General features: G+C 43.6%; 1 protein-coding gene across 1 annotated transcript in view; it reads left to right on the top strand.

The window, feature by feature from the left end:
• ccdc33 (coiled-coil domain containing 33) overlaps positions 1 to 17,615 on the top strand; it is a 282,618-nt gene that overhangs the window by 216,282 nt on the left and 48,721 nt on the right. The window contains exons 15-16 of the mRNA XM_048520540.2: positions 9,596 to 9,774; positions 13,045 to 13,102. Coding sequence (XP_048376497.2) covers positions 9,596 to 9,774; positions 13,045 to 13,102 — 237 coding nt within the window. The remainder of the gene's footprint in view (positions 1 to 9,595; positions 9,775 to 13,044; positions 13,103 to 17,615) is intronic.

Below are 17,615 nucleotides of genomic sequence, written 5' to 3'. Positions count from 1 at the left end.
GGCCCTTCAAACCTGCACTACCATTCAATACGATTATGGTTGATCATGCAATTTCAGTATCCCACTCCCACTTTCTCTCCGTATACCTTGATCCCTCTAGCCACAAGGGCCATGTCCAACTTCCTCTTGAATATATCTAACGAACTGACCCCAACAGCTTCCTGTGGGAGAGAATTCCTCAAGTTCACAGCTCTCTGAATGAAGAAATTCTTCCCCATCTCAGTCCTGAATGGCTTAACCCTTATTTCTAGACAGTGACCCCCTCGTTCTGGATTCCCCAACATTGGGAACGTTCTTCCCATGTCCGGTCCCATCAGGATTTTATACATTTCTATGAGGTATCCCCTTCATTCTTCTAAATTCCAGTGAGTGCAATTCCAGTCGATCCAACCTTTCTTCCTATGTCAGTCCTACCATCCCAGGAATGCTGCCATGCTGCCACATGGTTTAAATTGTTATTCCCTTTCGAAATTTGGCTTTCTTGCATCTGTCCTGATGAATGTATGTTTAAAAACTTCAACATACATCTTTTTTACAGCAATACTCAAACTTCTCGTCCACCAAGCTAATAATGTATGATTGTATAAAACACTTAGAGTACGAAAGTGCTGCATGCAAAGAGTGTTTCGATAATGCTTTTAAGAAAACAGGTATTTACTTTCATTGTTAGCAGATTTCTGAAGAAAGGGTCTCGACCTGATACGTCAGCTTTCCTGCTGCTCTGATGCTGCTTGGACTGCTGTGTTCATCCAGCTCTACACCTTGCTATCTCTGTTTACTTGCATTGCTGTTTTTGGTGCATCTTTGGGTGTGGAAGCCACTCTCATGGCTTGCATCTTCGCGTTATTTAATGGAACCCCTTTCAAAGTCTCTTAGGCACCGCCCTCGCCCCCTCCCCCACCCACAAGATCTGTGGGAGCCCAGTTAAAGGACAAGTGTAATAAGTCTCAAAAAAATGTTCAGGTCCTAAGTACATGCCAGTTATTTCTTCTTGTTCAGATTATTAATTGCCCCTCATTGAAATATCACTTCAATAAGGAAGTCATGTTGAGGTTGTACAGGACATTGTTGAGTTTTCTTCAGTGTCTAGTTCTGATTGCCCATTTGGAGAGGGAGAGCTGGAGAGGGTTCAGAAGAGATTTACTAGGATGTTGCCAGGTATGGAAGGCTTGAATTGTAGAGAAAGGCTAGATAGGCGAGGCTTTTTTCCACTGGAGCATAAGAGGTTGAGATGTGACCTTATAGGAGTTTACAAAATAATGAGAGGTATTGAAAGGGTTAATGGTAGGTTTCTTCCCTAGGTTGGGGGATTTCAAGACTGGGTGCACACTTTTAAGGTGAAAGGAGAGAGATTTACACAAAGACATGAGGGGCAATTTTTTTACACAGAGGGTAGTTCACGTGTGGAATGAACTTCCTGAGGAAGTGGTGGATGTGGGTACAGTTACAACATTTAATAGACATTTAAGTTAGTACATGAATTGGAAATGTGCGGAAAGAAATGGGCCGGGTGCAGGCAGGTGGGACTAGTTTAGTTTAGGAATAAGGTCAGCATGAACTGGTTGGACCGAAGGGTCTGTTTCTGTGCTGTATGACGCTATGACTCTGTAACAGCCAAAAACCAGCATCTTCCTCACAGTTTGAGGAACTCACCATTCTCATGAGAGAAGGTGATACCTTTCTTCCCTTCCCCCCAAAACAAATAAGTTTGTTTCCATGGTAACTTTGTTAATTACCCTCCATTCGCCCACATTCCTGTGTTCAGCCATGCTCAGCCACTGTAATATCAGCTTGTTACTAAGGAAAGGTTGTGTTGTAGCAACCATGAGAGGTGAGCCGACAAAGCATTTATTGTATGCCACAAGAATGGAGAGAGAAATAATGAACGTGGCAACCAGCCCAAGCCTTTAGATATCAACTGATTACTCACTGCAGTATGCCTGGAGAGAGACAGAGAGAAAGGGGGAGATTGCAGTTCCAATGCAGACATTGAGGGCTGTGTTTCAATACTGTTATCCTAACACCGTCTGCCAGGAAGCAGATATTTGGAATGTTGCATCTGTGCAATGACCAGGTTAATGGTTTCTTTGCTTTGCATAAGTACTTTCCCTGAGTTGAATTTTGCCCAGTGGTTGCTACCGTGAACACAAATCAATCTGTGATCTGGATGGTTACTAGGTAGAGACTACTTAGCAACATGCTAAAGGGAGGCTGCGTACGTGTCAAGGGCACATGAGCAAGTTGCCAACTGGGTATTTTGTGAATTCTGCGCACAGCAGAGGGGAAGCACAGGTTGCAGCTTTATGCTGGATATCTTAACTTAGGGGAGGCTGGCTTATACTCGGAATGCGTCAAATGGCTGCATACTACAGGCCCCTTACAACAACCGTGAGTATTTGAAAGCACAAACCACATTTGACTTGTATACGGAACATCACTTTTAAGGAATTTGGCTTATATTCTCATATATTTTTTGGGTTTTGGTGACAATTTTTGTGTATCTTGGTGTCAATATTACAGAGCTTACAATGGAAATGTGTACATTAGCACAGTAAATCCAGTTTATGTGCAAGAGGAATGGTGCATTTTACTAAGGAGAATTGAAAAGCTACAAGACTATACATCAAGAGAGGCAATGGGGCCTATACACATTTCTGGTCCCTATATTGCAAGAAGGATATGGAGGCCCTGAGACAATGTTAGACGAATTGATAAGGATGTTACAGAACTGAACGTATAGCTTTCGGGTAATATTTAACAGTCTGCAGGATTTTTTTCTGGGGAAAAGATTATTTGATAAACCCCTTTAAAATTATGAAAAGGTTTGATGGGATTGACGAACAGCAAAACAAATAAGGGTCATATGTATAAGGTAGTGACTATTTAATCCAAAAGAGGATCCGGGAGAAACTTCTTAACTCAGAGAGTGGTTGGAATGTTGAACTCACTGTTGCATGGACCCTTTAGGGGGAGGTTAGGGAACGGAGAAAGAACTGGGGTCTGTGTTAATGGTGTTACATAGAAACATAGAAAATAGAAGTAGGAGTAGGCCATTCAGACCTTTGAGCCCATCCACCATTCGATATGATCATGGCTGATCATTCAACACAGTACCCTACTCCCATTTTCTCCCCATTTCCTTTGATCGCTTTAGTCTAAGAACTATATCTAAATCTTTACTGAAAACATTTCAATGTTCTGCCCTCAGTCACTTTCCGTGGCGGAGAATTCCGCAGGCTCATCTTTTTCTGGATGAAGAAATTTCTCCTTATCTCAGTCATCAGTGGTCAACCCTATATCTTGACACTATGGCCCCTGTTAGGGACACCCATGGTCATTGGGACCATCCTTCTTGCACTTCCCTGTGTAATCCAGTTAGAATTTTACAGGTTTCTGTCCTGATTAGTCTGGTGGATCTCATTGGCTATGAGATCCTGGATGGTCGTTGTTAACTTGGGCTAATCAGGGAGCCTTGGCTGACAGATGTAAACAGGAGTCTCAGGAAGTCTCCTTACTCTAAGGACTGGCATGGAGCTAGCTGAGCAGGGTCCACATACTGTGTATGTATAAATAAAGAGTGGTTTTGTGATGGAACTCTGACCTTTGCGCAGTTGGTTCAGTTTCTATAAAATTGCCACCTCATTCTTTTAAATTCCAGTGAATATAGCCCTAAGCAATCCAGTCTCTCATCGTATATCATTCCATCCTGGGAAACCGGAATTGGATAAAGTAGGGAGGGAACAGGGCTCAAGTGGAGCATTGACACCAGCTTAATGCAGTTGGTCAGGATGGAAAGGCTGCATAGATGCCCTGTAGGCAGCAATGTAGACGGTTGCAGAAAGAGGGATCGAGGTAAGCTTCATTGGCTGACAAATGTCATATAGTGATTGCAGATGAGCTACAATAGACATGTGGAGATGGTAGAAGGCATTAGAGTGTGGCACTATGACACCAGATCTCTGGGCAGGCAAAGCTACACGCTGCAACAGCCGACTACCTGGGCCGAATGGCCAGCTTCTATGCTGTAAAATCTGTTTTACTCTTTGTAGTTACTGTACTTGGTGAGTCGGTTAGCTCACTTGGCTGGCTTATGATGCAGACTGATGCCAACAGCACATGTTGAATTCGCACATTGACTGAGGTTACTGTGAAGGTCCCTCCTTCTTAACCTCACTCCTCATCTGAGGCATAGTGACTGTCAGCTTAAACTACCACCAGTTCTCTCTCTCTCTCCCTAATGAGGGAGCAGCCCTATGATCCTCTGGGATTGTGGCAAATTATAGACTATCATAGCTCAAGCTCCAGACTTCTACAAGAGAATATTCTAGATTGGTCCCTAACCAAATGAATAGGAATCATCTTCTAATCTCTTAAAATCATCATCATCATCATAGAATCCTTACAGCGTGGAAACAGGCCCTTTGGCCCAACAAGTCCACATCGACCCTCAGAGAATTCCACCCAAACCCAGCCCCGTATAAACCACCTAATCTACACATTCCTGAACACTATGGGAAATTTAGCATGGCCTATCCACTGAGCCCGCACATCTTTGGACTATGGGAGGAAACCCATGGAGACACGGGGAGAATGTGCAAACTCCACACAGTCGCCAGAGGGTGGAATTGAACCCGGGCCCCTGGCGCTGTGAGGCAGCAGTGTTAACTATTGAGCCACTGTGCTGTTCCCCTTTATAAAGCTGAAACTTTATAAAAATCTTAACTTATATGTAATTTTGTGTAAAATATTTACTTATAAATAATTGTACATAATTAAATGAGCAATTTTTAAAGCAACCTGATTTTACATTCTGGGTTTCTGGTTGGGATCAAAAGAGTTACTCTAGAATACAGGTCCATTGTCAGCTCAGGAAGATAACTGAATACATTTATAGAAATGAGAAAAAAATGTAAAAGGGGGATGGGAGAAAGCAGCAGGTAGAGCTGGAAGCTCGATCATGAAGAGTCGAAAAAAATTTATATACAAAATGAAAAAAAACTTACAAGAATTACTGGGATATCAAAGTGTGGAGCTGGATGAACACAGCAGGCCGAGCAGCATCTTGGGAGCACAGAAGCTGATGTTTTGGGCCTAAACCCTTCATCAGAGAGGGTTAGGGTTAGGGTTAGGAAGATCTAGGCCCGAAACGTCAGCTTTTGTGCTCCTAAGATGCTGCTCAGCCTGCTGTGTTCATCCAGCTCCACACTTTATTATCTCGGATTCTCCAGCATCTGCAGTTCCCGTTATCTCTGATCACCTTTTAAGAAGTACTGGATGGTTTTTGGGCTTTTCCAGAAAGCAAGTACAGGTATAAATATCCTTAATCAATTATTTGGTGAGATCTGGACTGAATTGATGCAAAGGCTTCACAAAGACGAACGAGGCAGCGTTGAGGCTATGTGACCTGGATTTGACCCCCACCTTTGCCCATGTGCTTGCCGTCACTCACAACGAGAGCACACAACGAGTGAACCAAAGCCTGGCCAGGCTTGTATGTCCCTTTGCCACTTTGATCATGCTAGTTCTGAGGAAGGGTCACCAAATCTGAAACGTTAACTCTGTTTTTTTACTTCACAGATGTTGCCAGACCTTCTGAGCTTTTCCAGCAACTTTGTTTTTGATCATTGTGGGGTTGGCCAACGTCTAACCATGGGCTGTTATTTTTACTAAAATCAGAGCAGGGGACAACATCATTTCTGCTCTAATATTAAATGCTAGTAGAGCAGCATCAATGGGGAAGAATCTTTGGGTTATTACATGCTCAGGAGTCCTTGAGTATGTTTTCTTTAATATATTTAACATTTAATTACAAATAATGACATTTCCCTCATTGCAACTTATGAGAACAGAATATCTGCCAAATTACTTCTTTAAGAAAAGAATTGTGCATGACTCATTGATTCGCTCTTAATTTTTAGGACTTCAAAACACCCCAAAGCGTTTTGCAGCCTTAGATGCTGCATTTTGGAAAGGCAAATCAGAGCAGGACTTGTACGCTTAACGGTAAAGTTCTGTTTACCAACCAAAGAGACCTTGGGGTGCAGGTCCATAGTTTGTTGAAGGTGAGGTCACAAGTAGACAGGGTAGTACATTTGAGATAACATGGTGTAGAGCTGGATGAACACAGCGGGCCAAGCAGCATCAGAGCAGCAGGAAAGTTTGATGTTTTGGGTCAGGACCCTTCTTCAGAAGTGGGGGAGGGGAGGGGGATTCTGAAATAAATAGGGAGACAGGGGGAGGCGGGTAGAAGATGGATAAAGGATAAGACAGGGTGAGAGGAGACAGGCAGGTCGAAGAGGCGGGATTGGAGCCAGTGAAGGTGAATGTCGGTGGGGAGTTAGGGAGGGGGGTAGGTCGGTTCAGGGAGGACGGACAGGTCAGGGGGGTGGGGGGAGGGCGGGATGAGGTTAGTGGGTAGGAGATGGGGGTGGGGCTTGAGGTGGGAGGAATGGTTGGGGAGGCGGGGACGAGCTGGGCTGGTGTTGGGATGTGGTTGGGGAAGGCAGGGTTTTGAAGCTGGTGAAGTCCACAGGGCCGTACATTTGCAGTTTTGGTACACTTGCATTTGTTAGCCAGTGCATTGAGTATAGGAGTTGGGAGGTCATGTTACAGCTGCATAGGACACTGGTTAGGCCACTTTTGGAATACCGCATCCAATTCTGGTCTCCCTGCTATAGTACATAGGTTTAAGGTGAGAGGGGAAAGATATAAAAGGGACCTAAGGGGCAACTTTTTCATGCAGAAGGTGGTGCATGTATGGATTGAGCTGCCAAAGGAAGTGGTGGAGGCTGGTACAATTACAGCATTTTCTAAGCATGTTGGGTGGCTATGTGAACAGGAAGGGTTTGGAGAGATATGGGCCAAATGTTGGCAAATGGGACTAGATTAATTTAGGAAATCTGGTTGACATGGACCAGTTGGACTAAAGGGTCTGTTTCCGTGTTCTTTGAGTCTTTGATGTTTAGTCAGTGTTGTGATGCCTTCTCTATCCATTTGTGCAAGTTCTCATAAACAGCGATGAGGGGATGACTGGACACTTGGTTTTAATTTTGTTGATTGAGAGAGAAATATTAACAATTAATACTAATTGTGCACCACCTTCTCATATTACTGTATATTCCGTGGAAGCCTGTTGAATAATAACTTTCAAAAGAAACTTGGATATACACATGAGAGGAAACATACTGCTTGGTTATGGAGAAACAGCAGCGGAGTGGGGCTTAAAGTGTTGGTAAGGACTCAATGGGCCAAATGGCCTCTTTTGGTGCTGTAAGATTTTGTGGCTTAACAAGAAGTTTGTATCCGTAAAAAAAGTTACAGATTAAATATAAAAAAGCATTATTCAAAAACACAGGAGATTCTGCTCAATTGATTGTACAATGTCCTTCCTATGACATTTGTCTTATCACAATTTCTTGTTTCAAGATTAACATAATATGACTTTGTTGTTTTACTGCATAGAAACTGTGCCTGGGTTACTGGGGAATATTAAGCTCATAGTGCTGTCTTTTATCTTTGCTTATGAACAAATTCACAAAGTGAAGGCAACATTGGTCTCCAAAGTATTAGGAGCCTGGAAATTAGAGATTGTCAGCTTGAAAGAAAATATCTGCTTTACATGTTCACACATTAACATCAAACAAACATGAGTTATAAAGAATTGGCTAAAGGACTAGAATGTGGTGAGGAGGAATTTCATTACACAACAAGTTGTATATGTTCGGAATGTTGAGCTAGAAAGTGTAGAAGCAGATTCATTGGGTGGGACATAATGGCATGGTGGCTCAATGGTTAATACTGCTGCCTCACAGGTTATATTCGAGTCTTGGGTGACAGTATGTATGGTGCTAGTCAGAGGATTGGTGCAGACTTGATGGGCTGAATGGCTTCTTTCCACATTGTAGGGATTCTATGATCTTGTAAGGCTTCCCCATTGAAATGAATTTAAAGGTTGGGGGGGAGTTGGCCTCGAGGATCCCAGATGGGGAGCCTGACACAATTCCTGCCACTGCCTGGAATCCAGGCAGGAAGATTCAACCTTCTAACCTTGAAACCAATTGAGGTTCTTGAAGATCCCTTTTATCGCCTTCTCCTCGCATTCCTGGCTCTCGTCCAGTGGTGGCCATGGCAACTGTTAGGGGATGGTTGGGATCTCCAATCCCAGAGTCCTGAATCCCACAGAAGGCCCACTCACTGAAGTGTCTAACTGATAAAGATGAAGTGTATTTAACCAATGCTATTTTAGCCAATCCTTGTTGTCCAAAATTTTGTTGCTGATATTTTAACTCGCACCCAACCTATTGTCCTTGTCCAGTTGGTCCACATTGGCTCCCATTCAAGCTTGATTTTAAAAGTTTCATCCTTGTTTCCTAACCCCTCGCTCACCCTAATTTGGCAATCTGTTCCAATCCCACAATCTTCCAAGATATCTGTGTTCCTATTACTTTTGTCTCTTGAGCACTCTGCATTGCAATCATTTCACCATTGGTAACTGTGCCTTCAGTTGCCTGGACCCTAAGCTCTGGAATATTGTCCCTGCAACTCTCTGTCTCTCTCTCTCATCTAGGGATCCCTGATTGGACTAGATTCACAGCCCCAATGAGGATACTCATATTCTATGAGGTCCAGCTGGCTGACAATGTTACAATCACCACACGGGTTATACATTGGAACGGCACTGCGGCTCAGTGGTTAGCACTGCAGCCTCACAGCGCCAGGGACCTGGGTTTGATTCCAGCCTCGGGCGACTGTGTGGAGTTTGCAGATTCTCCCCATGTCTGCATAGGTTTCCTTCCACAGTCCAAAGATGTGCAGGTTTGGGTGGATTAGTCATGCTAAATTGCCCGTTGTGCCCAGGGATGTTAAGGTTAGGTATGGGAAATCAGGGGTAGGGGAATGGGTTTGGGTCAGATGCCCTTCAGAGTGTCAATGTAGATTTGTTGGGCCGAATCGCCTGTTTCCACACTGTAAGAATCCCATGATCATTTTATAACACTCCGGGGATGTTTTATTATGTTAAATGTTCCATATAAATAAGATTGTATGATATAGGAGCAGAAGTAGACCGTTCAACCCATCAATTCTTCTCTGCCATTCAATCTGATCATCCTCAATTCCATTTTTCTGCCTTTTTTCCCCCATTATCCTCAATTCTCTTACTTATTAAAAATCTGTCCATCTCAGCCTTGAAAATACTTACTAACACAGCCTCCACACACCTCTGCAGCAAAGGTGCCCATAGGTTCACAACGCTGAGAGAAGAAATTCCTCGTCTCTGTGATTATTTTCTCTGGTGTTAGCTTCACGTCTTACACAGCTTTCCGCATCTGTCCTGTCAAGTCCCCTAAGAACCTTACATGTTTCACCAAGATTTCCCAAACTCCAATGAGTTAAGTCCAACCTACTCAACCTTATCTCATAAAACTATGCTGCAAATCCAGGATCAACTGAGTGAACCTTCTCTGGACTTCCTATAATGCCATTGTGTCTTCCTTAGATAATGCGCCCAACGTTGCTCTCAGCATTCCAGGTATTATGTTTTTGTTCTCAAGTTAATGCTTTTCTTTGCCTCACTGTATTCAATGTTCTTTCCCAGCTTCAGCAGGACAGAGTTAACCTTCCATCCTATGATGCACTGGCTCAAATTCTTCCGGAGTATAACTACCTTTTCCGCAGTCCTCACCTGATGGAGAAACAAGAGAAGGAACAGCAGCAGCTGGTCCGACTTCCCAATCCTCTCCAGGCCCAACAGACTGCAGTCCCCTCGAAGAAAAGGTGAGGTTTCTTGATAGCAGCTTTTTGGTCTATATGGGTCACACCCTTTGGCTGACCATTAACTTGCTCACTGAGGTGCTCGCAGGAGAGTTGATCAACATGTTACACAGTCCCTCCTGATGCAGGAAAAAGTATGTCGGCTTCTTACAGTATATTGCAACAACTGGTTGCAGAAATATTTGTAAAGTGCAGCCCCTATTGTAGTGAAAAAACACAGCAGCCAATTTGTGTGTAGCAAGCTCACACAAACAGCATTATACTATCAGATAAAGTGCCATTTTAGTGATGAGTTTGAGAGAACATTGAAGCAGAATGACACTGCTTCTCTTCAGTTCTGCCAAAGGATCCTCATTTACATCTAGCCCCTGGGATTTGATTTTAACCAAAATCTGAAATTAAGAGTCTAATGATAATCACAAAGCCATCATCAATTGTCAGAAAATCTGGTTCACTAATGTCCTTTACGGAAGGAAACTGCCATCCTTACCTGGTCCAGCCTACATGTGACTCCAGACCCATTGTAATGCAGCTGACTCTTCACTGCCTTCTGGGTAACTAGGGATGGGCAATGGATGCTGGCCTAGTCAGCGCTTCCCACATCCTGTAAACAACTTAAAAAAACAACCTCAAAGACTGGCGAGGCTGTGTTCAACTCGACAAGATGACGTCCTCAGTACTGCAAATAATGCAGGCCTCTGTTGTGTGTCAGTCTGGATGAGGTACTGATCTTTGGACTGAGATCTATACCTTCTGACTCAGAGACACAAGTTCTACCTCTGAGTCCATAACTGGTAACTGTGTCTAACCTACAGGTCTGGGCTACTTGCTCATTGTTACATGTAGAATGTGTAACTCAGATTTATTGTTCTTTGTTTTCTGGTTGAGTTTTGAAGATTCTGGTAAATGTTTTCTTTTCTGTTGGAGCCTCGCAGTTAACATAGACTCTCCAACTTTTCACCAGGGTAAGGGACTCTAAAACTAGAGGCTATAGGTTTAAGGTGAGAGGGGAAAGATACAAAAGGGCCAAGAGGGGCAATTTTTTTCACACACAGGGTGGTGAGTGTCTGGAATGAGCTGCCACACATATTAGTGGAAGTGAGTACAATTTAGTCATTTAAGAAACATTTGGACAGGTACATGGATTGGATATATATGAAGGAATTATGGATCAAATGGAGGGAAGTGGGGCTAGTATAATTGTGAAAACTGGACGGCATGGACAAGTTGGCCAAAGGTCCTGCTTATATGCTGTCAACCTCTATGACCTGTCAGCAAGATGTACAAGTTTTAATGTAAAAATTCTGAAGAAGAATCATATTGGATATGAAATGTCAACCCGGTTTCTCTCTCCATAGATGCTGCTGGACCTGCTGGGTTTCTCCAGCACTTTCTATGTTTTTTTGCTCATATTGGAAAGGTTGCTTTACAGTTTGTCTATGTTCTCTTTTCCCTCTCCAATGCTCATGTCAATGGAGCATAGAGATGAGAGGCATGTGTCCCTTATATTACTGGGCCACTGTATTGACTGAACACTAATTTGCTGGTCAGATTTTCACACGTGTAACCAAATGTGATTGGTACACAGAGATCCATGGCCCAGCAGTGTTCCCAGACAGGAGCTGCTCCAGGCAAGCAGAAAACCATAAGATTCATGGAATCCACTTGGTCCTGAGCTGTAAAACCCAGTCCTTGCATTTCCCACAATATCTTTCGAACATCCTATTCTCCACCTGATCTACTCCTTATAAAGTGATGGGGGGAACCTTGTGGCAAACAGGAGGAGCTGATGGCCTCGTGATATAATCACTGGGCAGTTAATCCAGAGATCCAGATAATATTCTGGGAACTGGGGTTTGAATCCTGCCACAACAGATGGTGGAATTTGAACTCAATTTAAAAAAAAATTCTGGAATTAAGAGTCTAATAATGACCATGAATCCATTGTCAATTTTTGGAAAAACCCACCTGGTTCACTAATGTGAAACTACCATTCTTACCTGGTCTGGCCTACATGTGACTCCAGACTGCCACCAATGTGGTTGACTCTCAAGTGCTGCCTGGACAGTAACTGCTGCCTAGGTAGCAATACCTTTATCCCGTGAATGGATAAAGAAATAAACACTTTTCATTGGAAATCCCTTCATAGATTCATTCTTCTGTTCATTACAAGCATGCTAGCCATAGACCAGGGATGAGTAACATCATAATGTCGGCTCTTGATGTGAAGTTGAGGCTACATACAGGTAAGAGTAACCTGGAGGCTATGTAGACACGCCTGCCCTGTAGTAGTGCTGCTCTATTGTGTCGACAGGGCCATAAGATTGTACATTACATCCTGTCTCATGCTAGACGCCAGGTTAAGTCCTTAAGGGTATTTGTGCATCACACCAATAAGGGCAATAATTTGCCTCTAATTTCAGACATTGCCTGAGTTTTGGACATGAGACTTCCTTCCCTATTCCAAACTAGATGTAAAATAAGATCTCTCTTTAACCCTGGCTTCATGGTGGAGCAGGCTGATCAATGTTCCTTTTCATTTTGATTTTCAGTGAGAGGTGAGATGTTTTGGAGTCATAGAGCAGACAGCCGAAGGAGGAAAGGCTGGTCAGTAAATCACAATAATTGTAGCCAGAATCTGTATGAATCTGTGTTTCAGATATATAATATATGTGGGGAGATGTTTTTGTCTGCCTCCCAGTCTGGGAGCACATGGACAGTGTTTATAGACAGTGTGCCCACATCAGTATTATCAGAAGGCAGTCTCTTGGAATTTTATTAAATTCACAATAAGTCAGCAGAATTAAAAAGCCACTTCACAGATATGATCTCCTGGACTAGCTTCTGCCATCTGAGCAGGCCCAGAGAGGAATTTTCCAAACTATTCCTCTTTTATTAGCAACTGGTGTTCATACCATAACCTGTCTCTATCCTAATCTCTGAAATTTCTTGCCCAAACATCCTTGTCTTTCCAAATAACCTCCTTCAAGAGTCTCTATAAAATCCACCTTTTGACCATGACCTTGCTCTCCTATTTTAATATCTTTTAATCCTCAGTTTTTGTTTGGTAACACTGCTTGTGCAACACCTTGCTAGAAAGACTCTGTCTAAACTCAGATTCTTGTTGTATTTCTCTGACTGAGCATTCAGACACTAAGGCTAAGGCTTGTTTCTGTTTCCCTTTGTGAATGGGACTTGGCATGTCGTTCTATGTTGAAAGTGACCCACAAATGCAAGTTGTTTTAGGCTTGACACATTCTGTCTTGTCTGCAGGGAACCTCCAACTGATGACCATGCTGAAAGCCAGGAAATTCGACGTCATGAAACAGAGGCAAGTGCACTGGCATTTATCAGCAGTCAAGCTTTAGATAGACTCCCCATTTCTCCCTGGGTTAAGTGGCAATCCATCAGCAAGGGCTACTTTCTTGGTCCTTTTAGTAATCTCTCAACACATGGATAGCACAAACAACATTTCCTTGTTTAATATATTAATCTAGCCCTTTGCAGTTATCACAGTCATGGTCTGGCTCAGATGTGATGGGTTGAATGGCCTCCCTTTGTAACATAACAATTCTGTGCTTTTTGATTTATTCATTTGTGGAATGAGGGTGTTGCAGTCTGGGCCAGCATTTATTGCCCATCCTTAGTTGCCCTTGAGAAGGTGGCAGTGAGCTGCCTTTGTAAACTGCAGAATTCTAGGAGTTTGACCCAGCGAGAGTGAAGGAACGGCGATATATTTCCAAATCAGGATGGTGAGTGGCTCGGAGAAGAGCTTGAAGGGGGTGGTGTTCCTGTATGTCTGCTGCCCTTGTCCTTCGAGATGGAAGTAGTTGTAGGTTTGCATGGTGTTATGATTTTGTGAAGTCCGTGACTGCAGAGTTCAGCGTCCTGGAGGTTTAACAATGGACATTAAAGCTGTTGTTTTGAAGCAATTTCTTTTCGTCTGTGATGATTTTGGAGCTCGGATGAGCCTGGCCTCTGAGTTCAACTTGACTTCAACCTTCAACTATTTAACGTACAGTTTCCAGAGCCGCCTGTGTCTTAACGTGCAGTATTGTCCCTGTGCATGCTGCTCTACATTGACAATAGGTCAAGCAGCATCTCGCTTTTAATATTTTCATCCTTGTCTTCAAATTCACCCCTTCACTTGAGGCCAGATTGGCAAAAGTATTGAGGACCCACTGAAATGCTAGATCAGAACCTCAGGTTACAGCAGACTGAACTGGGCTATTCCTACCCTGCGCTGTAAAAGGAGGCTGAAATGCTTAAATAGACTAGTACCTGATGCTGATACCTGAGGGTCACTCTCTGATGTAAGGCCCTGAAGGAGGTGGTCCAGATCAACACCTCCAGGCAAAAACACTGATTCCATCTGGGCTTCCCATTGCTGATGTAAATGAGCTATAAAATTCATCTCTTTCCTGTCTCAGAGAATTGGCTTAATTACTTTAATTAATTAATTTCACTGTAAATGTAATTTAATTGCTAGCCTTGAAAAGTGAAGTCTGTTGTGAGCTTATGCATTGCTTTAACAGCTGTACATGCAAAGGATTGCTTCGATGGCCAGTCAAGACTATCAGCTTATTTAAGAAGCACTAACTGTGGCAAATGTGTGTTAGAAGATGCTTTTGTCTCAATACCAATTAACTTTCTTTGGAAGTGTGACACCCAAAGCAACAACATGCATTTATGCAGAGGTTAGCACTGCTGCCTCACAGCGCCAGGGACCCAGGCTCGATTCTAGTCTCGGGCGACTGTCTGTGTGGAGTTTGCATGTTCTCCCCGTGTCTGCGTGGGTTTCCCCTGGGTGCTCTTGTTTCCTCTGACAGTCCAAAGATGTGCAGGCTAGGTGGATTGGCCATGCTAAATTGCCGCATAGTGTTCAGGGATGTGCATGGAAGGAGGATTAGCTGTAGGGTGGGGTCTAGGCTTGGGAGTGATGCTATGCAGAGGGTTAGTGTAGACTTGATGGGTCAAATGACCGCTTTCTACACTATAGGGTGTTTGTGATTTTATGGTACACTATCTTTAATGGACCATTATACAGGTCTAGTCACTGGTTCCATCCAATTTCCAGCCACTGCCTCACTGTGAAACCTTAGCCCTAGCCCCACTGGATCTCAAGATTTTCACCCTATTTCTTCTCTGTCCTGAAACATTCCTGTCATCTCTGCCTTAGCTCATCTGCTACTGAGAGCCTTGTGACATCTCATTATAACCATTCCAGCTCTCTCTCAGCTGATAGTGCATCCTGCGCAATCTGCACCCTTCAGTCCATCCAGAAACTCTGCTGGCTGTGACCTAACTAGCCACAGGCCTTTGCATTCATTGACCTTGGCTTCTGTTCTGGCAATTCCTCACCTTCACATTTCTGTCCTACATGTTCTGATTCTTCCACGGCCTCACGCCTTCCTATCTCTGCACTGTCCTCCTGTTCTGTAAATCTTCGTCAGGAACTTTGGTGTTGCTCCAGTTCTAGCCTCTTGTGCATGCCTGATTGTTCTACCATTGGTAGATATACCATCAGCTGCCTGGGCCCTAAGCTTTGAAAGTCTCTCCCTGAAAACCTCCGTCTGTAACTCTTCCTCGCTTTGGTTAAGGTGATCTTTAAAATCCAGCTCTTTGACCGAGCCACCTGTCCGAATGTCTGTCTGTGTGGCTCAGTGTCAAGATCTGTCTGATGTAGTTTGCAATGGTTTACAGCATCAATGGGTGCTCCATCAGACGGTGTTGTTGTTGGTGGTACAATGACTACATACCAGAGATAGGGGGAGGATTTGCATTTAGCGACATATTCTTCAATGCCAGTTCTTAATATTGTTGTTGATGCCAATATAACTCGTATAACTTTGGCATCTTTCTGCTTTCCTGTCCTATTTTAGACTGGCTATCCAATGCATTATTCCTTCACTAACTGCTGGGAGCTCACATCTGGAAGGTGAACAGGTAGAACCATGAACGTATTAAGATTCTATAAGTCACACCATGCATGGAGAGAGCTGAGCTTTGCATCTTTGTCCCCATCAAAGTGGCAGCCAAAGCAGCGTAACCCACATTAAAGTTAAGCTTGAGTGTGCCTTGCATTAAAAGTGAGCGCAAAGAAAGAGAGAATGGACAAGTTTTTCAATAAATTGATACCAGAACAGTCTGCTCCCTGCAGGAACGTTATAGAAGATGACCTACTGCCTTCTCTCATCCTGGGTGTGAAATTAAAGATGTCTTACACCCAGAAAGAATTCTATTAATCTGTGCTCCAGAAGCAACTCCCTCCTCCTGTCAGCTCTAGCTCTTGAGGATTGTGTCAAAGATGTGTACCTCTGGATGTGAGTTTGCTCGCTGAGCTGGAAGGTTAGTTTTCAAACATTTCATCACCATTCTAGGCAACATCATCAGTGAGCCTCCGATGAAGCACTGGTGTTATGTCCCGCTTTCTATTTATCTAGTTAGGTTTCCTTGGGTTGGTGATGTCATTTCCTGCATTGGTGATGTCATTTCCTGTTCTTTTTCTCAGGGAATGGTAGATTGGCTCCAGATCAATGTGTTCGTTGATGGAGTTCCGGTTGGAATGCCATGCTTCTAGGAATTCTCGTGCGTGTCTCTGTTTGGCTTGTCCTAGGATGGATGTGTTGTCCCAATCAAAGTGGTGTCCTTCCTCATCTGTACGTAAGGATACGAGTGATAGTGGGTCATGTCGTTTTGTGGCTAGTTGATGTTCATGTATCCTGGTGGCTAGCTTTCTGCCAGTTTGTCCAATGTAGTGTTTGTCACAGTTCTTGCAAGGTATTTTGTAGATGACGTTCGTTTTATTTGTTGTCTGCATAGGGTCTTTTAAGTTCATTAGCTGCTGTTTTAGTGTGTTGGTGGGTTTGTGGGCTACCATGATGCCAAGATGTCCGAGTAGTCTGGCAGTCATTTCGGAAATGTCTTTGATGTAGGGGAGAGTGGTTATGGTTTCTGAGCCCGTTTTGTCTGTTTGTTTGGGTTTGTTGCTGAGGAATCTGCGGACTGTGTTCATAGGATACCCATTCTTTTTGAATACGCTGTATAGGTGATTTTCCTCTGCTCTGCGTAGATCCTCTGTGCTGCAGTGTGTGGTGGCTCGTTGGAATAACGTTCTAATGTAGCTTCGTTTGTGGGTGTTGGGATGGTTGCTCCCGTAGTTCAGTATTTGGTCCGTATGTGCTGTTTTCCTGTAGCCGCTGGTTTGAAGTTCCCCATTGACTGTTCGCTCTACTGTGACATCTAGGAATGGCAGTTTGCTGTTGTTTTCCTCCTCTTTTGTGAATGTTATGCCAGTAAAGGGTATTATCGATGGTCTTGAAGGTCTCCTCTAATTTGTTTTGTTTAGTGATGACAAAGGTGTCATCCACGTAGCGGATCCAAAGTTTGGTTTGGATGATTGGCAGAACTGTTTGTTCGAGTCTCTGCATTACTGCCTCTGCTAAGAACCCTGATATCGGAGATCCCATGGGTGTACCGTTGGTTTGTCTGTAGGTTTTGTTATTGAAAGTGAAGTGGGTGGTGAGGCATAGGTCCACTAGCTTGATGATGTTGTCCTTGCTGATGAGGTTGGTGGTGTCTGGTGTATGTGTCTTCTGTTCTTCTATTAGTGTAGTCAGTGTTTCTTTGGCCAGGTTGATGTTGATGGATGTGAACAGGGCTGTTACGTCAAAGGAGACCATTATTTCATCCTCTTCTATCTTGGTGTCTTTGGTGTTCAGGAATTCTTGGGTGGAGCGAATGGAGTGGTGGGAGTCTTCTACTAGGTGTTTTCTACTATGTGTACCTCTTTCCTGCTGTTGGTTGCATTGAAGAGCTTGAAAACAGCCCAGTTTTGCACAAGA

This window comes from Stegostoma tigrinum, chromosome 36, assembly GCF_030684315.1.
Source record: "Stegostoma tigrinum isolate sSteTig4 chromosome 36, sSteTig4.hap1, whole genome shotgun sequence".
In the NCBI taxonomy this organism is placed as follows: Eukaryota; Metazoa; Chordata; class Chondrichthyes; order Orectolobiformes; family Stegostomatidae; genus Stegostoma; species Stegostoma tigrinum.
This window is presented reverse-complemented; position numbering and strand designations above follow the sequence as displayed.